Source organism: Acomys minous (assembly GCF_964271855.1).
Source record: "Acomys minous genome assembly, chromosome: 14".
NCBI classification, from domain to species: domain Eukaryota; kingdom Metazoa; phylum Chordata; class Mammalia; order Rodentia; family Muridae; genus Acomys; species Acomys minous.
This window is the reverse complement of record NC_140496.1, coordinates 8644263-8666186: the sequence shown is the minus strand read 5'-3', so window position 1 is coordinate 8666186 and position 21924 is coordinate 8644263. Positions and strand designations below refer to the sequence as shown.

Here is a 21924-nt window from a genome sequence, read left to right as displayed (position 1 = left end):
GCCTTGGGATTGAGTGGATGGGCTCTGGCAGTGGGGTCAGCATTTCTCACGGGTTTCTCACGGGCGGCTGCTGGTGTGTCTTCTAGTGGTCTACCACCATGGCAACAGCGCCACAGGCGGCCACTACACTACAGACGTCTTCCAGATTGGGCTTAATGGCTGGCTGCGAATTGATGACCAAACAGTCAAGGTTATTAACCAGTACCAGGTGGTGAAGCCAACTGCTGACCGCACAGCCTACCTCCTGTATTACCGCCGTGTGGACCTGCTGTAGCCGTGCCCGTGTGCCTGTGTGTGTGCCTGACGCTGCTTCCTACAACTCCCAACTCACTCACTACCCACCTCTCTAGTGGCTCTGTGGAGAGAGGCCTCCTCTGCGACCGTGGGCTGCAAGGACAGGACATGTCTGGGGTCTGCACAGCGCAGCCCATGCTGCCTCAGCTTCAAAGACTGGACTGTTGTTGATGGAGGAGTACCGGAGAGCCAGTGCTTCTGAGGACCTCGGCTCCTGTGCGGAGGAGGCGCTTGCACTGTGTCCCAGTCTGATCGCGTAGTGGAATAAGTCCCGCACCAGCAGCTCTTGTAAATTTGTGAAAATGAATTTTATCTTTCCTTAAAAAATAATTTTTTTAATTCATCACACTTTCCTCCTTTACCCTTTAGTTTTTGATAAATGATAAAAATGAGCCAGTTATCGGAGATGAGATAGTTCTTCAAAAAGAAATTTAAAAAAATATGTTGCTGGTTCCTAACAGGAAACACATTTTAACAACAGTGAGATGAAAACTGCTGACGTATATACACTGCGGGTCAGACATGGGTGCAGACGTCAGGCTACAGGGGTGGTGATTGTAACTTTAATACCATGAAAAGATTTCAAATCACATTCATGCTCTGTGTACACATGAAGAAACGTGGGCAAAATAATGAAGATTGACATTTCCCAATGTCTGCTGTGTAATCTCCTGCCACGCCTCTCTGATGCCATGTCCCTAGTTGTACACAGTGTAGTGATTCCTAGGAGTATAAAGTTGTCACCGTCAATAAAGATCACAAAGTTGGTTTAAAGCTCTATGTGGTGGTTGGTGTGGTCAGCCCCTGCTCAGCCGGGACTCTGGCTGTGCTGGCTTAGTGTGCCTGCTGCTGTTGTGGGAGAGGACTCAGTTTTGCTCACTGATCCTGTGGCAGGTCAAGGCCAGATCTTACAGAGCATTTCTGATGCTGCTCCTCAGCTCCTGGCAGAGATGAAGAAGAGGCCGCCAGCAACAGGAAGTCTGCTGTGTTTGCGGCCCTGTGTTCTGGGCTCCACAGGGCAGGGCTTGCAGTGGGATGCAACCTTTTGCCATGAGCCGCCCCCTGTGATGTGGCAGTGTCTGCTCAGCTTCCCGTGAAGGTGTGGAACTTAAGGTGACTCCTATGTATTCTGGAAACTGGCTGACAGGCAGAGGGACGCCAGTGTCTGTTCCTGCTCCGTGTGGTGTTGCTGGCGATTGTGGACAATAACAGGCCAGAGCACAGCCATTCCACAACTGGGGCTTTCTCTGTCTCAGCAATGTGTCTAGAAAGCCAGAGCAAGAGGCCCAACAGATAGCCTCCAAATATCTAAGCATCCTGTGTGTACAGGTGACATTCCCCCTCCAGTAGCATTGTTTGTGTTGTCCTGGGTTAGTCATGTGTATTTGGTATAGCACAAAAGAAATGACTTAAATATTGGGGCTCCATCTGAAATAAATGAGTCCAGTGGGGTGCCCGGGCATCTATCTTGGTCAGCTACTGACTTGGTGTTCTCCTTTCTCAGGGGTCTGTCTCTTGTGTGGTGGCCGCTTTGCTGCCAACACGAGATTCTGCTCCTTTCCCATGGCCAATGTCCTGAGGAAGAAAGCTGGCACTGGAGGGCAGCTTGCTTAATACAGCCTTCTCCTGATTGGTCTGCTGTGACAGAACCATAGGCAGCAGCCACAGGCTGAAAGGGGCAGATCCTGTGTCTGTGGGTGGTTTACAGACACTTCAGTCATCTCCAGGCAGTGTGAACTTTTCTCTTAGAAGGCCACTCGTCCCTCCTGGATCCTCCTCTAGCTGTTAGCCTAACCTTGATGGCTCCCCTAAAACGGTAATATCTTCCTTCCTGGGATGAAAGATTCTAGCATGACCTAATTGGAGAGACCTTGCTTAATGCAAGATTCTTTTAAGTTTTTATGCATATTAAGGCATTGCTTGTATGCAGGTATGTGTACCACATCCATACCTGGGAACTGCTGTGCTTCAGAGCCCCTGTAACTGGAGTTACAGATGCTTGTGAGCCAACATGTGGTTGCTGGGACCTGAACCCAGGCCCTCTACAAGAACAGCGAACGCTCCTTACTGAGCCATCTCTCCAACCCCAGATTTTCTGTTTATTTGGTTGTTTTTTTGAGACAGGGTTTCTCTCTGTAACCTTGGCTGTCCTAGACTCACTTTGTAGACCAGCCTCGAATTCACAGGGATCCCCCTGCCTCTGCCTCCCAAGTGCTGAGATTAAAGGCGTGCACCACCCGCCTGGCCAGATTTAATCTTTGAGAGCATTTTCAAGTTCTTTATTGTCTAAGCAGCTCCAGTGCACGGCCAGTTGCAGATAGGCGAGCATAGCGGGACCAGATGAGACATACCAGACCAGAATAATGAAGTGTCTGCGCTTTGTCTCTGACCGGAACAGTGCGTGGTGCATGGGCAGGGAGTGACGCACAGGCCTCCCGTGTGTGGTGTTTACTTTAGAGTCTAATCCTGCAGCAGTGCTTGCTCCCTGGGCTTCCTTGCCTTTGGGTCATTCATTCTCAGGACTTCCCTGCAAACTGCTGCCAGGGCTTTTGATGTCAACAGTTTCTCCTTGTGTTCAGTGTAAATCAAGGTGAATGCTGACATGACATCAGCCATGTCTCTCTGGGAAGGTCATTGGAGCTTTGAAGCTGAAAGCCCGTGTGTTTTTACAGTGTTAGGCTGGATGTGAGGGGCACTAGCATGTTCCATGGAGTCCTACATCAGAGTGTCTGTAAACCTGACCCTGAGCTCCTGGCCTATAATTTTAAAAAATACTTATCATTTATGTGTATGGGGGTGTTGCATGTATGTATGTATGTGTGTGTGTATGTATGTGCACTACATGAGTGCCTGTTGTATACAGGCCAGGAACTGGAGCTGTAGATGGCTGTGAGCTGCCATGCAGATTCTGGGAATCAGACTTCCTCAAGAGCAGCCAGCGCTTCTAACCAAGCTGAACCGTCCTTCCAGCTTCCTTCCAGCCTATTTATCAAAGCAGTTTCCTATTTTCCCCTCAATATTTTGATTTTTTTTCTATTTAAGATAAATTAATTTTTTTGTTAAAGAAAATGCATGAGAAGTGGATCTGAGCACCTGGATTCTCACCTGAGCCAGCACCTCTGGGCTTGGCGGCACCACACACCTGTCCCTGTGGGTAAGCATTTATTGGTCCTTGAGACTACTACTGTGAGGCTGCCAAGACCTCGTCATCCTCGGCAGATGTGTTTGTATGCAATCTGCACTCTGCCGAGAAAAGATGACATGTCCCTGCTTCCCAGTAACGTTTGCTGACACCTACGCTGCAGTGCAGGTGCTGCCCTTTGAGGTCAGCCCTGGGGCATTACATGCAGTGTTGGTAAGCCGGGGCAGAGCTCACTAGTGGCTAGCATCCCCTCTGGTCATCCGCAGTGTGTTCCTTCCTGGTACCCTCCAGCTTTCCTGCCTTGCTCCACTCCAGGACACAGCTGCTGCTTTGATTGAAAGCTCCATGACGTCTATGAGCTCTGGTCAGACCTTGTGCCCTAAGGCTATCGCAAGTAGCATGTACATCAAAACATGCGAGGAGAGTGTGTGTGTGTGTGTGTGTGTGTGTGTGTGTGTGTGCTTAGCCTGTCTGTGAGCTTGAGCCAGCCATTCCTGCTGTGCTGAGGACAAGTACACCCTTTCAGACCGCAGCCTGTTGAGGGAGCCAGTGACTGACCGTGCCGTGAGTCAGATGCCAGTGGGTACCACAGAGAAACAAAAACAGGAATCCCCAGTGCTGTGATGTTCCCACAGACAGTGGTAAATAAAGACGGCTACGGAGCCCACAGGGCCAGCCTTGTGAGCTTGGACATACTGCTTTGTTTCATCTCAGCAGTACTCCACCTCCCACTTTGTGTGATCTCACTGGAAGCAGAGTAAAACTCCGGCTTTTGTGTGTTATAGAATGCTTGCTCATGTGTTAGGGTGTAGTCCTGTAGGCTGTGACCGCAGTATCACCTCCCAGGTAGGAACCAGCTCACTGCCACAAACACTAGGTGAGGCTGGAGACTCATCTCAGGCCCCATGGTGCACTGATGCCTGAGCAACGGCAGCAGTGGCGTGTGGATGGTGGCCGTGCTATTCCCATGGGGCCATTGCTATGTAGGAAGTTTGCAGGGAAGCCAGGTCACAGCAACAAGCTTTTATCCATAGTGAACGCATTCCCAGGCCTGGAACCACCACTAGCAATTGGCGTAAAAATAAAATAAAATAAAATAAAATAAAAAATAATTAAAACAAGATGGCGAGGCTAGCCTTGCAGCTATCCTTCTGCCTCAGCCTGTGCAGTTGGGGTTGTGTCAAAGCCATGTCTTTTCCTTGCCATGATCTCTAACCTGTTTGCCCATCCCCTGTCTTTCGTTGGCATCATCCTGTGAGTTCTGGGTGCTTCACTGAAGACTTTGGTGTAGTTCAGGGAGGTGGACCTTGGCTGCTGCGTGCTTTTCCACAGTGCTTGGCATGGAACATCCTAGCGCATGCTAGGCAAGTGCTTCACCGTGGAGCTTCATTCCCAGCTGCCACTAAGAAACAGTGTGAGGGTCTGAGGGCTGGACAGCCCCACCAAGGGGGTGCTTGCTAATCTCTCCCCTTCCAGCCTTTCAGTGCCCAGCCAGGAGCCAAGTGCACGGGCTGCTTGTAATTTGTTACTATTACTGTTGTTGTTGCTACGTTCCCCATGAGCTTTCTAGAAGTTTCTGGGGGCACAGACATAAGCCAGGTAGAGGCGATGAGTCTTAACAGCAGAGAGAGTACTTCTTGTCCGTGTTGCCAGTCCTACAGAGGAGCATCCATTTCTGGACCACAGCGGGAATATGCTTTAATTCTTCATGGACATAAGCGGGCAGAAGGGGACTCGGGGCAAAAAAAACAAAAGCAAAAAAACAAAAACAAAAAACAGCAATGTTTGTGCGAAGGAAGATGGGATACAGCCAAGAAGGGGAGGGAGGCTGCAAAGCAGGACATGGTGGGTACCTTCGTTCTGCAGCACTCCAGTGCCCAAGACCACCCGTGCCACTAGGCCACTTGTGGTTGTCATTGGCCACTGATGTTGGCCTCTCTAGCCCTCCCCTTCTGACCTCCAGTTCACCATTTCTCTTCTGGAATTTACAGTTTGGCCTTGAGTTGGTCCTGTCTCCACATCAGAATCCTGGCGGTGTCAGGGGTGTGGCCTGAGCCTGCTGGAGGTTCACGGCTGGGAGTGCTGTCCTTTTCATCCCTGGCATCCTCTGCAGTAGAGTGTCTGCTCTTAGATGTTGCACCGCCAAGTACCCCTCACGTCCTCTTCTGAAACTAGACCTGCCTCTGTACCCCTGTTTTGAGAGTTGGAGGTGTCTTTGTATAGTCCAGGCTGGCTTTGAACTCATGATCCTCCTGCCTTAGGGGCCAGTCCAGGATGTTAACTACCATACTTGGCTCTTGATTTTGGTTCTAATGGTGATGATTAATAATGCTACCCAAGGAGGAAACAGGCCCTATAGGAAATCACAAAGTAGGTAGATGGGTACTTACTTGCCCCTACTTGGACAGAAGGCTCAGCTTGCTCTTCATGGAGCATGCCAGGTCTCACCAGGGTCTCACATCACCCATTTTGCCCTGAACTACATAGAGTAGCTGAAGAGAAACATAAGTCACAGTTATGCCTTTTGTGGACTGGTCTACTAGCCCACTGGCCCTCCATGCAAATGACCTATGTGGTCTTTGAGTGTTAACCAGTTGTTGACACCCCTAGGCAGCTATTGGCTGAGGCCGGGAGCTGGCACCTTTCTTGTGGAAAGGTTGAGCTCTGGAAGGTTTGTTGCCATGGTGATGGTGTGTGCCTGCTGCCCACAAGGCAGTGGTTTGGAAAATGCCGTGAGGAAGCCCGAAGCAGCCACCTTCGTGCAGTAAATGCTATACGTCCACTCAGATGTCCTGTCCTACTTAACAGGCTACAGGGCCCCGAGGCCTTGCCCGAGCCCAGGCCTGGCTGCCTTGCCATCTCCGTGCACACCTTCTACGTACTGTCGGTGTTAGGAGCACTGTCCTGTGTATGCTAGCATCGTTGGCCCAGAGCATCTACATGCTACAGTGTCCCCCATACCTTTCAGGGTAACTGTTAAAAATGTCTCCAGACATTGCCCAATATCCCCAGGGCTTTATTTCCCCAGGTTAGCCGCAGACGAATTTGGATTTCTGTTTCTATCAACGGCACTCTGTACCGTGAGAGTCTGCACACTCACTGTTCCTTAAACATTCATGGTGTCCCTTTTGGCTGCTGAAGAATGTCCCCACGTTTCTGTGTCCCTGTGCATGGATGGACTTGCCACCGGTGAGGCCTGCTCTGGACGTTATTCTATCCTTTGTGGACCCACAGCATGGGGCTCGCAGCCTCAGCAAGGGCCACTGCTCAGTGTCCAGGGTTCCTTACCCCCCTCAAGCTCACAGTGTGGAACTGGTCAGGAGCCTGCCACAGGGTAGGGCAAGCCACACACGTCCAGGCTCTCCAGCTCCTGGACACAAAACAGTTTGCCAATTCTGTGGCAGTATCTCTTGTTCTAAACTGTTGTGTCCCTTCTTCTTGGCTGTTACGTGCTGACAATCGCCTAGCCCTCAGGTGCGGGGGCAGTGGCGCACACCTTTAATCCCAGCACTCGAGAGGCAGAGGCAGGCAGATCACTGTGAGTTCGAGGCCAGCCTGGTCTACAAAGTGAGTCCAGGACAGCCAAGGCTACACAGAGAAACCCTATCCCGGAAAAAACAACAACAAAACAAAAAGTCCCTGTCTCACCGGGTGTCGCGGTGCATACCTTTAATCCTAGCAGAGAGGCAGGTGGATTGCTGTGAGTTTGACATCAGCCTGGTCTACAAAGTCCAGGACAGCCAAGACTACACAGAGAAATCCTGTCTCGGAAAATCAAAAAAATCAAAATCCCAAATTCCTGTCCCTTGCCCGCTTTGGTATGTGCCCCGCGGTTCTCCCGGATTTGCCTCTAGTGAACTCCCGCCACCTCTGCAAGAGGAGCAGAGGCCCCCGGTGCCTTTGTAGAGAAGGTAGCCAGGAGTGGAGGTAGCCAGGAGTGGAGGTGCCTTGGCCCAGGGATGCTCATCCCTGCTGGGCCTTCGCTCTGGCTTGGGCTACCCAGCCCCCCTCTCTGTGCCCAGGAGGAGCAAGGGGTGACACACCACAGAGACCCACTTTTCCTTTCCACCTCATGCCTGGCGCCTCCAGAGCTACCTCTCGGTGCAGGAGAGCTGTCTGTGTTTCACTCTGTGACTATGTCACAGGTTTTCCATGGTGGGCACTTCTTACTGTTTATTTTATTTTATTTTTATTTTTATTTTTGTTTGTTTGTTTGTTTGTTTGTTTTTTCAAGACAGGGTTTCTCTGTGTAGCCTTGGCTGTCCTGCACTCGCTTTGTAGACCAGGCTGGCCTCGAACTCACATTGATCTGCCTGCCTCTGCCTCCCGAGTGCTTTATTTTATTTTTGAGACAGGGCTGCAAGTAACCCAGGCTGGCCTTGAACTTGGATGAAGCTAAGGATGACCTTGGCTTCCTCTGCTTTCCAAGGTCTGGGCATCACGCAGCCACTGTTTTACTTTTTGATCTTCAGAGCTTGTCTCCCCAGTTCCCATGCCCAGGGGAGCCATTATACCTCCCTGTACCCTCTCCTCCTTGCGGGAGACCAGTCAATCTTCTCTGAGGCCTGAGGTTTCACAGAGCCACAAACCCAGGAGACTTCACTGGGAGAGCACACTGGCCAAGTCTGCCCTCTTGGAAGGCAAGCGCTGCTCTCTGGTTTGAAAGTTAGCATGGCAGTCTTGTGCCCAGAAGACACAGGGATCCAGTTCCACGTCTAAAGCACAGGGCACGGAGACTTCTTGGGCGCCCAGTGCCATTCCGTTGGGGTGACTTAAGCAGAGACAGATCGGAACCTTGAGGATTAAGTTCCCCCTTAAATACTTGTGGGTTTCGAACTCCAGGGGAAGTTTGCTTGGGAATGCTGTCTTGGGAGTTCATCAAACGCTTGGAAGAGATTCCGAAAACATATTTCTAAGCCCTCCGTGGTCCCAGCTGGAGTCCTAGTTGGTTTTAATAAGCATAGCTATTGGGTTTTCATCATGCTATTATGACTGACTGACTGAGGAGACGGCTTCTCTGAGAGCTCAAGGTGGTGTGAGTTGACTGGTGGACCCCATGGTCCATCTGGCAGGGTCCGGCACATACTCCAGCTTTCAGAAACAGCTGCTCCAAATCTGATGCCGGAACCAGGTGATGGCTCATTTTCAAATGTGTGTGTTTATTCGTCATCAAACAGGGGCTGAGGCCTGTCTCCGCACCTTGCTTGTAGTTGCAGGGAAATTCGGGAAGTGAGGGGTTTTTTTGTTTTGTTTTTTGTTTTTCGAGACAGGGTTTCTCTGTAGCCTTGGCTGTCCTGGACTCACTTTGTAGACCAGGCTGGCCTCGAACTCACAGGGATCAGCCCACCTCTGCCTCCTGAGTGCTAGGATTAAAGGCGTGCGCCACCACGCCCGGCTACGAGTTTTTTTTTTTAACTACACCTTTCTTCCTCTTCCTCTTCTTCTTCATCTTCTTTGTTCTCATCCTCTTGTTCCTTCTCCTCCTCCTCCACTTCCTCTTCCTCCTCTTTTCCTTCAGTGCAGAGGATTGAACCCAGGGCCTAAGGCAAGTGAGGCTGTGCTGTCTCTAGACCTTTCTTTTTTCTTTTTGGAGACAGGGTTTCTCTTGTAGTCCTGGCTGTCCTGGGCTCCTGTGTGGCTTTCAATGTGGCGGCACTGAGGGCCGCTCCTGGGCCTCTGACGTTTGTGATCCTGGGCAGTGGTCAGCAGAGCCTCAGCCAGGCAACAGTGATGGAGGGTGACCTGGCCAAGCAGGTCATTATTCTTCAGTGACAGGGCCCTGAGAACCAGGACGTCAGGAGATAGAGCCAGAAGCCAGAGAAGGTAAGAAAGTCTGGGATTGGAAGGCCTTGAACATGCTGTGTCTTCTGACAAGCACGTTTCCTCCTGAACATCAGGGCCTCAGGGAAAGCCTTGGCTGATCAGTCCAGCCATTAACAGCAAGAAGGTTGGGGGCCTCAGTCTTCAGTTAGGTATGCTTTTTTTTTTTTTTTTTTTACTTTTCACTTATTCTGACCTATAAGGATCTTTAATTTTTTTTAAATACTTCTCTGAGAATGTTGTATGTTTTTGATCATATATGCATTGCTCCCCCAACTCTTTCCTTGGCTTCTTATATAACTTTGTGTCTGTCACAGCCAACCTCCTCCCATCAGGTCCAGCCTGTGCCACCCATATATTATTGGAAGTGTGGTCATCCACCAGGGAGTGGGTTGAGCTGTCAGGGGCTTGAGCTTGCACAGGTCTCGTGATTGCTGTCACAACTGCGTGAGCTCACATGTGCAGCTGCCCTGCTGTGTCCGGAAGACAGTTTCCTTATGGCTAGCCACAGCGTGTGGCTCTTACTCTCTTCTGCCTCCTCTTCCGCAAAGGTCCCTGCGGCTTGGGAAGAGATGTCCCAGTTAGGGCTGAGCCCTCCACAGCGTCTCACTCTCTGCGCCTTGACCAGCTGTTGATCTGTTTTTTGTTTGTTTGTTTGTGTTTTGTTTTTGTTTTTGGTTTTTTTTTTTTCGAGACAGGGTCTCTCTGTGTAGCCTTGTCTGTCTTGGACTGGCTTTGTAGACCAGGCTGGCCTCGAACTCACTGCTATCCACCTGCCTCTGCCTCCCAAGTGCTGGGATTAAAGGTGTGCGCCACCGCACCTGGCAGTTGTGGATCTGTTAATCACCTTTTACTGCAAACAGAATCTTCTCTATTAGGGTAGAGAGACGCACCTGTCTCCAGACCACCAGGTGCCTGTAGTTTAAACGATCTTAAGCGGCCGCTGACAAGAAGGGCACCGAGTACCAACTGTGGACTTTACACATCCTCTCCACAGCCAGGGGATTTGTTTACTGTCCTCATTTACAGATCCCTGAAGGGGCCAGGAGAAGGGGAAGACGGCAGGGTGCTCAGCAGGGATTCAAACCCAGTTCAGGTACGGTGGAGCCTCCTCTGCGTCAGCAAACACTGGGCCCAGGGCCGCTCCGGGAGCCGCCGGAGCCACGGGGTCTTGGTGATGTGGGAAATGCTAGTGAAAAATGGTTTCCCTCAGAATTCACGAGGCTGGAGCATTCTGTTTTGGTTAAGAGTTCTGGGAAGCCTCAGTTCTTTCTGAGCTGCCATGCCCACTCCAAGAGTTCTGGCTCCCTCCTGCTTGTGGGAACCGGAACCGGGTGACTGGGTGGCAGCAGGGAGCAGGCCTGACTCACAGCCCTCCCCCAGCTCTAGGAGGTGTAGGTTCCAACTGCTGCATCAGGACCCCCTCCTCAGCCACAGCCGCTGTCAGCCACCCTCTTGGCAGAGGCCTCAGTGATCTTCTTAGCCAAAGTTCCTGCAGGCCCACAGTGACTGTCACAGCCTCCTCCCTTTCGAGGCCTGTGTGGTCACTGCTGACAGCTCCTGGGCAGGTGACATTGCTCCTCTCTGTGCCATGCGTTCCTAAAAAGCACACAGCTCTTAGGCTGCCACAGTGTGGACAATCTGCCCTGGACCACAGGGCACACGGCTATTGGTCACACAATTGTCTAGGGCCTGACACTGCTGGCCTCTTGCCCCACCCCAACCCCCCACTCCACCCTCCCTGCTCACCCTCTTAATGCTCCCCTGCCTCCTGTCTCATACTTTTCTTTCACAGTCCTATCTGTCATCCCTTCTGCAGTCACGTGTGCTCATGCGGACACCCCTGTTCTGACACAACAGGGGCAACACTGCACGCCTGTCTCCTCCTCTGCCCCATGTGTTCACGTGCAGTTTTCGTAACCTTCCTCTTCCTCTTCACGTGTTCAGTTCTGTGGCAGTGATTCAGTGCTGTTCTCTTCTGGGTTTGCTTCGTCTACTTAATAAGTCTCTCTTGGCTCCTGAAGAGCAATGTTGGTGTTGCCCCCAGGACTCCAGTGTGCGTCTGTAATTCCTCACAACCTAGTAAGAGTTAGTGTCGTTGAGTGAGCACTTGGGGCGAAGCAGGAGCCTTGCAACACCATGCCTGTCTGTCCTGATGGTATGGCTATGTGTTCTTTAGTATTCTATATAAGGCAGGCCCGGACCCCAGCGTCCTCAGAGTGTGCTTTAAACAATGAAGTCATTTCTTCTATGACTGGGATTTCCAGGGGAGGTCACAGCCTCTTTGTTTTCTTGAGAGCTTGTTTGGAGAGGAAGCACAGCTACTCACAGCACCTTGACCAAAGTAGACAAGAGAGCACTTCTCAAATGTTGGGAATAAAGTCACTCGCCAGTACACTCGGCCTTTTAAAAGTCATTTCACCTTTTATAATAAGGTCTACGTTTTTGTTTGGTGTCGGGGGGTGGGGGTGGGGGGTGGAGGGGGTTCGTGCGTGAGGGAATGAATGCATGTCACACATGTGTAGAATAGCCAGGCAGCCACCCTGCAGGACTTTCTGTCTCCTCCCTGAGGGCAGGGCTTGCAGGATGCGAGCATGCACACCTTTCGGCTTTTAAGTGGCTTCTAAGGATCCACACTGTGACATGGCCTTTATCCACCAAGCTGTCTTATCTGTCCAGCCCTGAGGCTTTGTGTTTGCGAGTGCGAGCTTCTGGCGTCATTCCTCAAGCTCCTCCACCTGTTTGTGAGACAAGGTCTGTCTGGCCCAGAGCTTCCGCTTAGGCTGAGGGGCCTGTGAGCCCGCAGAGTCTGTCTCCACCAGGCCAGCTCTTTGCCTCTGACTTCAGGTCCTCTGACTTCACACACTGTCATCTTCCTTTGTTCCCGCCCCACCCCCCCACCCCCCCCCCCCGCCGTGTTAGCTATCAATCAATTGTACAAACTGACATCTGGATTAACTGAGAAGAGCCAGGCGGTGAGTGCTGGGTCGCAGGGCGCAGCCTTTCCTCTCCCTTGCCCGCTCTGACTTCTCTGGCTTTGTGGGGCTTTCTTTGGCCTTTTCAGGCCTGCTGCTGGGGGCTGCTCATCACTGAAGGAAGTCAGGGCAGGAACTCAAACAGGCAGGCACTTGGAGGCAGGAGCTGATGCACAGGACGTGGAGGCTTGCTCGCCATAGCTTGCTCAGCCTGCTCTCTTATAGAACCCAGGACCACCAGCCCAGGGATGGCACCACCCACAATGGACTGAGCCCTCCCACATTGATCACTGATTAAGAAAACGCCCTACAGGCTTGTGTACAGCCCAATTTTATGGAGTCATTTTTTTTTTTCTAATTATGGTTCTCTCCTCTCAGATAACTTTATCTTGTGTCAAGTTGACATAATTTTATCCAGCACAGGCCGGGCGAGGCGGTGCACACCTGTCTGTAATCCCAGCACTCAGGAGGCAGAGGCAGGTGGATCTTTGTGAATTCAAGGCCAGCCTGGTCTACAAAGTAAGTTCAGGACAGCCAAGGCTACCCAGAAAACCTTGTCTTGGAAAAAAAAAAAATCTAGGGCTGGAGAGATGGCTGAGAGGTTAAGAGCACTGACTGTAGTCCAAAGGTCCTCAGTTCAATTCCCGGAATCCACATGGTGGCTCATAACCATCTAGGATGAGATCTGGTGCCCTCTTCTGGCCTGCAGGTGTATATGCAGCAGACTGTTGTATACGCAATAAATAAATAAATCTTTACGGAAAGAAAAAAGAAATCCATTCTCTTTAAAAGTCTAAAATCTCTTTTAAAAGTTCAAAGTCTTTCAGCTGTAGGCTTCTGTAAAAAAATCAAAGTTAAGATAAATACTTTCTTCAAGAGGGCAAAGCCAGGGTACAGACACAGTCTGAACAAAGCAAAACTAAACTCCAACAGTGTAAGTAAGTCATGTCCAATTATTGGGGATTCACCCACAATCCTCTGGACTCCTCCAGGGGGCTTGGGTCACTTCTCCGGCCCCACCCTCTGCAGCACACACAGCTTTTCTAGGCCCCAGCTGGCTCCACTCCTGTGACCAGCTGCTGCTGTTCTTGGTGGTCACCCCACAGTGCTGGCATCTCCAAAACCGCTGGGGACTTCTGCTGCAACGGGGCTGCACTCGAACCAGTAGCTCATCCTAGGCTCTCTTCCCAGTGCCGAGCCTCAACTTCCCTGCATGACCTCTTCAGTCCTAGGCCTTTAACTGTCACTGAGGCTGCGCCTTCACCAATGGCCTCTCCTGGCCTCTCACGGTGCCAAGCCTCGGCCATCTCCATGACCCTTTCATGCCTTTCAAACCAGTACCACTTGGGTGGCTTAAACATATTACCAAGTTCCGCTGCCAGTGTGAGGTACAACCTTGGCCGTCTCTGGGACACAGCTTCTCTGTGCTCTCAGGAAACACTTCCCAGAAGATTTCACCTCAGGGATGCTGATCTCTTCATGAATTTCTTAGCTTCAGCCAGCCGGAACCTGGAGAGGAGCTGATGGAAGGATATGGCGGTTTGAATAGGTACAGCGCCCCCTCCCCCCTTGGCTCATGAGTTTAAATGCTTGGCCCATAGGGAGTGGCACTATTAGGAGGTGTGGTCTTGTTGGAGTAGGTGTGTCGCTGTCAGGGTGGGCTTTGAAGTCTCCCAAGCTCAAGGTTTACCCAGTGTGGCACACAGTCTTTTTCTGCTGCCTGAGGATCAAGATGTAGAGCTCTAGGCTCCTCCAGCACCATGGCTGCCTGCACAGTGCCACGTTTCCCACCATGATGATAATGGACTAAACCTCTAAACTGTAAGCCGGCCCCAATTAGATGTTTTCTTTATAAGAGTTGCTGTGAGTAGGGCGGTGATGGTGCATGGCTTTAATCCCAGCACTCGGGAGACAGAGGCAGGTGGATCACTGTGAGTTCGAGGCCAGCCTGGTCTACAGTGCGAGTCCAGGACAGCCAAGGCTACACAGAGAGATCCTGTCTCGAAAATAACAAAACAAAACAAACAAACAAAAAACAACCAAAAAGGGGCTGGAGAGATGGCTCAGAGGTTAAGAGCACTGACTGCTTTTCCAAAGGTCCTGAGTTCAATTCCCAGCAACCACATGGTAGCTCGCAAACATCTATAATGAGATCTAATGTCATCTCCTGGTGTGCAGGCATGCATGTAGGCAGAATACTATATACATAATAAATAAATAAATCTTAAAAAAAAGGACAACAACAAAAAACAACCAAAAAAACAAAACAAAACAAAAAACAAAACAAAACAAAAAACCAAAAAAACCCCAACGATAGTCAGCAATAGAGACAAACACTCCGACATAAACCTTGGCCTCCACATACATGCATAGTTAAACACTCGCCCCTACATAGACCACCCACACCACATGCACACACAGACGTGCCATAGCTGAGCCGTGGCTTGACTGTGGGGTGCTCATGTAACGTAAGTGAGCCCTCTGTTCCCATCTCTGACCCCCAAGAAAGGGCACTTCATAGTCTAGACATCTCCGACAAGCTGGCAGAGTGCTGTTTTCAGTGTTGCATGATTCCTGGAAGACTTTAAAGGGCTTGAAAGGGCTGCTCCAGTGGCCCCACGTGCCTACTGTCTGCAGCCTCCGCCACTCTTTGGTCCTGCCGGGCTCTTGCAGGCCCCCCACAGCCCCTCTGGTCAACCCCAAATCTCCTGTATGGGCTGCCCCTACCTGGCAGTCTGAGATTGGCCACTGGCCACTTTGTACATCTGGGACGTGTTAATTGGTGGCTCGAAAAATAAGTAGGGTAATCTCATTTCTGGTAAAGAGGCTGGACTAGGTACCCTTTGGGAGCCAGATGACTGGGGCCATGCCTGGTGGTGTGTGGTCTACGAGCCTCTGGCTACCTTGCCCTTTCGAGACTCTGCCCAGAAACTGCTGGCAATGCTGTGGGCTGATTTATGGTGGTTTCCTGTGGAGCCCGTGGCCCCCCTGTCTGCGGCCTCTCCGCCACCTTCTCACAGACACAGCTAGCCGTGGGTCCGTATGAGTTCCCTGTGGTTGCTATAACAAATGACCCCAAGCTGAGTCGCTTTCAACAGTAGAAATGTATTTGGTCTCAGAGGTTAGAAGTCTCAGATCTGTCTGCCTCCGTGGGGAAGGGAAGGTCTAGGTGTGGCAGGCTCCTGAAGGTCAGGCGTGAGTTCCTTTATCTTCCTTTTCCGGCTTCTGGAGGTGCTACCAATAGCTCATTCTCTACCTTAAGTGTGTTTTCTTCAAGCCCCTGTTTCTGCCATCACATCCTTCCCCCCGACTTTTCCCTCACACTCCCCTCTTTGAGGTGATGTGTATGAGATTCCATGTGACCCACTGTTTCCTTCAGGTCAGTCCTCACGATCCGCAGTCACCGTGCACGGAACAGCATCTCCAAACACTTGCATCCGGCAGGCACACAGCATAAGCTCTGTACATGTGATGTGCCTTTGTGTCCAAAGCTTTTCTATTGTGTGTCTGTCTGTATGTGCGTGTGCGTGCCCTCGTGCATGTGTGAATACATCAGTGTGTGTGTGTGTGTGTGTGTGTGTGTGTGTGTGTGCGCGCGCGCATGCTATTGTAGCACAGTGCATATGTGGAGGGCCCCCTTGGTGGTGAGGTTGGGGGTGGGGTGGGGCTATGTTGGGGTGCATCTTTCTTGTGTCTGCTGCCACGTTGCCTACTCTCCGCTAGCCAGCCCTTGAGCTTCTGGCTGATTCTCCTGTCTCCACCTCCCATTCTTTCCATAGGAATTCTGGGATTATAGATGTGTGGGACTCAGGGTCAAATGTATGTCATCAGGCTTTCATAGCTACATCTGGAATTCTTCTACCCGGTGAGTCATCTCTCCGGCCCTCAGACATTTTCCTTCAGCTTTCATGCATATGTATGTGTTATAGGCACACAAATAAAGTACACTGACAAAATTTTTCATAAAGAAAATAATTTTGAAACAAGTTTTTAAATTATTTGCTTATTTTATGAACATTGGTGTTTTGCCTGCATGTATGTCTGTGTGAGGGTGTCAGATCCCCTGGAAAGGGAGTTACAGACAGCCATGAGCTGCCATGTCGGTGCTAGAAATTGAACCCAGGTCCTCTAGAACAGCAGCCACTGCTCTTAACTGCTGAGCCATCTCTCCAACCCCTTTAAAACAAGTTTATACATATGGCAGGGTGGCTCAGCAGGTAGGGTATTTGCAACACTTGTGTCCTGGGCCCAATCCCTTGGAACACTCCGGGAAAGGTGGAAGGGGAGCATTGACTCCACAGAGCTGTCCTCTGACTGCGCCACAACCCCTCGCCATTGCACTCACACTGACAAGTAAAATTAGAAATTAAAACAAGCCAGGCGGTGGTGGCGCACACCTTTAATCCCAGCACTCAGGAGGCAGAGGCAGGTGGATCGCTGTGTGTTCGAGGCCAGCCTGGTCTACAAAGTGAGTCCAGGACAGCCAAGGCTACACAGAGAGACCCTGTCTTGAAAAACAAAAAAACAAAAAACAAAAAAACAAAAAAAAAAAGAAATTAAAACAATTCTTTGGTATATGCAAATACATACATAGTTTTACCAAACACACACACATCATTGTAGACTAAGGTGAATTTGCATACTCATGAGACAGACAAGTTTGTTTTGCGCAAAGCATTAAATCTTAGCTGAAAACTCAACACTGCAGCACAGGCCTCCGAAACATCCTCCATTGTCTCCCCGGCCTTAGACTGGGCTCTTCAGAGGCTGAGCCTCCTGTCCTGGCTCAGTTTCCTGATGGCCGTGATAACATACCCCGAGGAAAGCAACTTGAGGGGGTGAAAGGGTTGTTCTGCCTCACAGTTCTTGGTATTTTCTGTCACCGACTGACGGGAAGTCCAGGTGTCAGGCAGGAAGTCAAGGAGGGAAGAGCTGGAGGCATCAAGTGCAAACCAGGCCTCTGCTCTTTGTGTTATTTAGCCCATGGTGGGCTAGCCTGTGAACCCACCCGCAACCCCACCCCCACCCCCAAAATGGCCAGAGGCTTATGTCCCACATGGTCCTGGATTCTGTGCATTCAACAGCACTATCACACCCCTTCTCAGTTCTGGGGAGCAGAAGTCTGCAGTGGGGTGCAGGCAGGCAAGTTGCTGTGAAGATGGCCTGTCCTTGCCTGTCTCCATCCCCTGCCGTGGGTTTGAATCCTCTATAAGACACTGGGCAGTTCAGGCCAGGAGCCCACATATGACCTCCTCTGGCCTTGTGCCTCTCTGTGCAAACAGCCAAGTCCTGAGAGCTCCTGAGATCGGACAGGAAATTTGAGAACTCAAAGTCAGTGACAACAGAAGTCTAGCATGTTCTCCACTGTGTGTGTGTGTGTGTGTGTGTGTGTGTGTGTGTGTGTGTATCTGTCTGTGGGTGCCCATGTGGATGTGGGGCACACTCATGAGTATACATGTATGTGTAGAGGCCCCAGGTTGACCCCAGGTGTCTTCCGCCATTACCTTACGTTATTTAATGAGGACAGTGACATTAAACTATGACCCTGGAACTGGCCATGGCACTAGTCTAAAATGGGGGTCCCCGTCTCAGCCTCTCCGGTGCTGGGATTACAAACAAGCTAGCGGCCATGCCAGCCTGGCTCCTGCGGAGTCTAGGGATTGGAGTTCAGTCCCTATTCTTGTACGGTAAGTCCTGCCTCGCCGAGCCATCTCCTCAAACCTTCCTCAGAGCTTTAAATGCAGAACTGGCTGTGCTGGAAGGGACATGTAGCTTCCAGAGAAGTCTGTCCTCAGTGTGGTTTGTGGTCACATGTTATGGTCTTGGTTCCCAGACTGAACACACTGAAACCACAAGTCCTCATATTCTGAGGCTGGCGACCTGGTAGTCCCCCTGCTGGTCTCACCGGGGGCTCCTTCATGCTGCTGCCAGTTAGCTGACATCTCAGCCAGGGGCGGGGACCGGGGTCCAAGGCGGCTCCTTGGACACAGACATTGGTTCTGGCTGTCAGTCCAGGGACTGTGTTGGCTACATGGGTGCAGAGGTCCCTTGAGAGCTTGAGCCAAGGCGCAAGCGCGCCAGCTCCAAGCTGGGAATTGACGCATGGTTTGTCCCATTGCATTCCGTGGGGCCAAAGTCACACGGCCTTTGTGGGCACGGCGGGGGTGGGGGTAAGGGTTCACACAGCAAAGTATGCTGCAAAGTAGAGGCAGAGGCAGGATCTCCCAGGGCTCACGTGATCACTACTCGCTGATGCGCCATGTGATCACTACTTTCTGGAAGAGCCATCCCCAGCCTCGGTGAGCACCGACCCAGCCATGGCCTACATGACCGATGGTGGCAATCTAGAGTCAACACACAGGAAGAGCCAGGTGATGTCATCTTATATTCTCCAGGCCAGGTCTGTGGCCTCAGGTCATTTACTCACTCCACCTGTCTGAAAGCTGATCCACCTCAGTTTGTCCTGACTTAAGGCGGAAGGGGAGATGGAACAGGAAGTTTGCGTGGAGGTCAGGGGACGACAACCTATGGAAATAAGCTCACGCCTTTTACCATGTGGTTCTAGGGCAGTGGTTGTCCTCATGCTGTGACCCTGGACCGTGCAATTACTCTGTTGCTGCTTTGCTACTCTTATGAATTGTAACGTAAATATCTGAAATTCAGGACGTCCTCTCTGTGCCTCCCGTGCAAGGGTCATTCAACCCCCAAAGGGGGCATGACCCACAGCCTGAGAACTGCTCTTCTAGGGGCTTGAACTCAGGCTATCAGGCTTGGCAGCAAGCACTCACACTCCCGTCAGCCACCCTGCTGTGTGCAGTTCCTGCAACAGAAAATGAGTTTTTGCCCTTCTAGGTTTGGCTTATTTCCCTTAACTTGGTGATTTCTGGTTCCATCCGTTTTCCGGGAAATGACAGGATTTTTCTTGAATAAGACTCCATTGTGGGGCCGGGTGGTGGTGGCACACGCCTTTAATCCCAGCACTTGGGAGGTAGAGGCAGGCAGATTGCTGTGAGTTCGAGGCCAGCCTGGTCTACAAAGGGAGATCTAGAACAGCCAAGGCTATGCAGAGAAACTCTGTCTTGGAAAACAAAAACAAACCAAAAACAAATAAAACTCCATTGAGTACACAGTCACATTCTTTGTCCAGTTACCTGTTGAAAAGCGTCTAGCCTGGTCCCACTTCCCGACTCCCACGCATGCTGCAGCAGCCGGCACACAGGGTGTAAAGGGTGCCTGGGGCCTGCTGACAGGGCTCCTTTGGGTACTTGGCAGCACTGGTAGCTGGTCCAGGGGTAGTTCTATTTTTAGTTATGTTTTCTTTTGGAATCTCCACACTGATGTCTGTAGTGGCTGTGTCAGCCTACACTCTGAGGCCATTTTGTTTGTTTGTTTAACTTAAAAGTATTATTTTATATTTATATCTTATGTATAGATGGGTTTTTTTTTTTTGTTTTTTTGTTTTTTGTTTTTTGCCTGCGTGTTACATGTGTGTAATGCTCAGAGACCCGAGGAGGACATTGGATCTCCTGAACTGGAGTTACAGAAGGTTGTGGGTCACCATGTGGGTGCTAGGACTAGCACCCTAGGCCTCTGCAAGAGCAGCCAGCACTCTGGACCTCTGTTCCATCTCCCCAGGCCCTCTGGCCATTAAAAAAAATAAAATAAAAAAATAAAAAAAAAAACAAAAAACAAAGACTTCAACATGTGGGCTAACCAAGCTGTTTCAGTAACCCCACACAACTGAAGGAGGCTAAGGGAGCCCTGGGCCCTGGACACTGGGCTGGGAGACCCTAGTGCTCTCCTCAGATCTGCTTCTGCAGTGGGAGTCCCCTCCCCCATTGTCCTACCCAGCCCTGTGCTCCATCCTGTCCTGGTGAGGTCCTCTCCGTGCTGGAAGCCATCTGCAGCTGTGGGGTGCAGGTACTCTGTCCTTTCTGCCCAGGCCGCACATTCCTTCATCTCCCCTTGTCCCAATGCCTGCTCCACTGTCAAGTTCCAAGCCAGGGGAACATGAGGGCCACTTTATTACTCCAGATGGTCCCTGATGGCTGGCCCTAAAGCCCTAGTCACAGCAGTTCCCTGCTGTGGAAGTGTTGGTTTATATTATGTAAACATGTTTTTGTTTTAATCCCAGGTGTGGGATATGGGGGCTGTGCCAGTTTGTCCACAGCTGATAACTGCCTCCTGAGAGGGCGAGTGATGTTTGTCAGCTGTGAGGGGGGTGGGGGCTGGGGAGCTGGGGAGCTGGGGGGCCTGTGGTCTTTGTCAGTGGGGATAAAAGCCAGACCCAAAGAAGAGACTGGGGGCTCTGAGAAGGAAGAAGGCTGCTGATGTTTCTCTCTGCTGCTCATGGTTGCTGCTCAAGCAGTATGATGAGAAATCAGAGTTATCCTGAAAACGAGGATTCGACTTTCCTCAAGGAACCCTGTGACTCAAAACAGCAGAAAGTAGCTAAGGTAAACTATACCCTGTCTCCCCACTAACCTTCCTTCTCCACTACCTGGTGTTGGGGTGTTGGAAGGGATTTGGGTGGATATGGAGAAAGAGATTTAAGGAACCCAAAATAAAAATAGTTTAAAAGAAGCCGGGCGGTGGTGGCACACGCCTCTAATCCCAGCACTTGGGAGGCAGAGGCAGGTGGATTGCTGTGAGTTCAAGGCCAGCCTGGTCTACAAAGCAAGTCCAGGATAGTAAAGGCTACACAGAAACCCTGTCTTGAAAAACCAAAAAAAAAAAAAAAAAGTTTAAAAGGATGACAACAGTGTTGGACAGACGGCTCAGCAGTTAAGAGCATTGTCTGTTCATCCAGAGGTCCTGAGTTCAATTCCCAGCAACCACATGGTGGCTCACAACCATCTATACCCTCTAACGCCCTCTTCTGGAGTGCAGGTGTACATGCAGATACAGCACTCATATACATAAAGTAAATAAATAAAATCTTTAAAAAAAAAAAAGGATGACAGCCAGGCGTGGTGGCCCACGCCTTTAATCCCAGCACTTGGGAGGCAGAGACAGGCGGATCGCTGTGAGTTCCAGGCCAGCCTGGTCTACAAAGTGAGTCCAGGACAGCCAAGGCCACACAGAGAAACCCTGTCTCAAAAAAACAAAACAAACAAACACAAGGCCCCCCCCCCCACCAAATTACAACAATTTCCTTCTGCCAAGCCCTTGGCACAAGTTAACTTGTGTTGTGTTGGGTGGTAAAGTCTCTCCCCTCCCCCATAACCACTTCCTGCTGATACCTGTCCATAACGTGGCCTTATTCAGACAGTATCTTCACAGGTAGACGGGGCTGAGGTAAATAGGTTCATGCTGAGTCAGGCCTGAAGTTGGTGGGGGGGTGGGGCATGACAGGTGTCCTTGCAAAGTAACAGGGGATGCAAGGCCCCCACTCTGTGATAACAAATTTAAGGGACTTCAAGTTGTGAAACGTGAGCTTTATTTTTGGTTCTGTGGAAGCTGGGGTCAGCCTGGGCAATAGGCAGAAATGGCTGGGGAGCCCTAGTGACCCGACCTTAATGGCGTGTCCCTACCTCCTGTTAGTTCAGGGAGGTACAGTCTTCCCTGTGTCCAGATCTCTCCTCTCCCAACTCCCATCCTATTGGTTCAGGATACAAAGCTTTATCTAATATGTATCCTAGGCCTCAAGAGTCCCTCCTTTTTGGATCATGGGCTCAGTCACAGAACTGCCTT

At 50.8% G+C, this 21924-nt stretch overlaps 1 protein-coding gene and 2 long non-coding RNA genes across 5 annotated transcripts in view; 2 read left to right on the top strand and 1 right to left on the bottom strand.

Annotated features, from left to right (window-relative positions):
* Positions 1-1072, top strand: part of USP10 (ubiquitin specific peptidase 10) — a 52554-nt gene extending 51482 nt beyond the window's left edge. For both annotated transcript variants that reach the window (XM_084757446.1, XM_084757445.1), the window contains exon 14: positions 87-1072. In XM_084757446.1, coding sequence (XP_084613572.1) covers positions 87-274 — 188 coding nt within the window. In that variant the 3' untranslated portion in view covers positions 275-1072. The remainder of the gene's footprint in view (positions 1-86) is intronic.
* LOC311583665 lies at positions 499-2454 on the bottom strand. The gene is made up of 2 exons (XR_014774628.1): positions 1310-2454; positions 499-1235 (listed from the first exon to the last, which is right to left on the bottom strand). It is a non-coding gene; the product is annotated as an uncharacterized lncRNA (long non-coding RNA).
* Positions 2455-10291: 7837 nt separating this feature from the next.
* On the top strand, positions 10292-15702 carry LOC311583916. 2 transcript variants are annotated; one of them, XR_014774716.1, is made up of 3 exons: positions 10292-10352; positions 12610-12750; positions 15611-15702. It is a non-coding gene; the product is annotated as an uncharacterized lncRNA (long non-coding RNA). The 2 variants fall into 2 exon arrangements; XR_014774717.1 differs by lacking the exon at positions 15611-15702 and having other exon boundaries at positions 12610-12984.
* The last annotated feature ends 6222 nt before the right edge of the window (positions 15703-21924 follow it).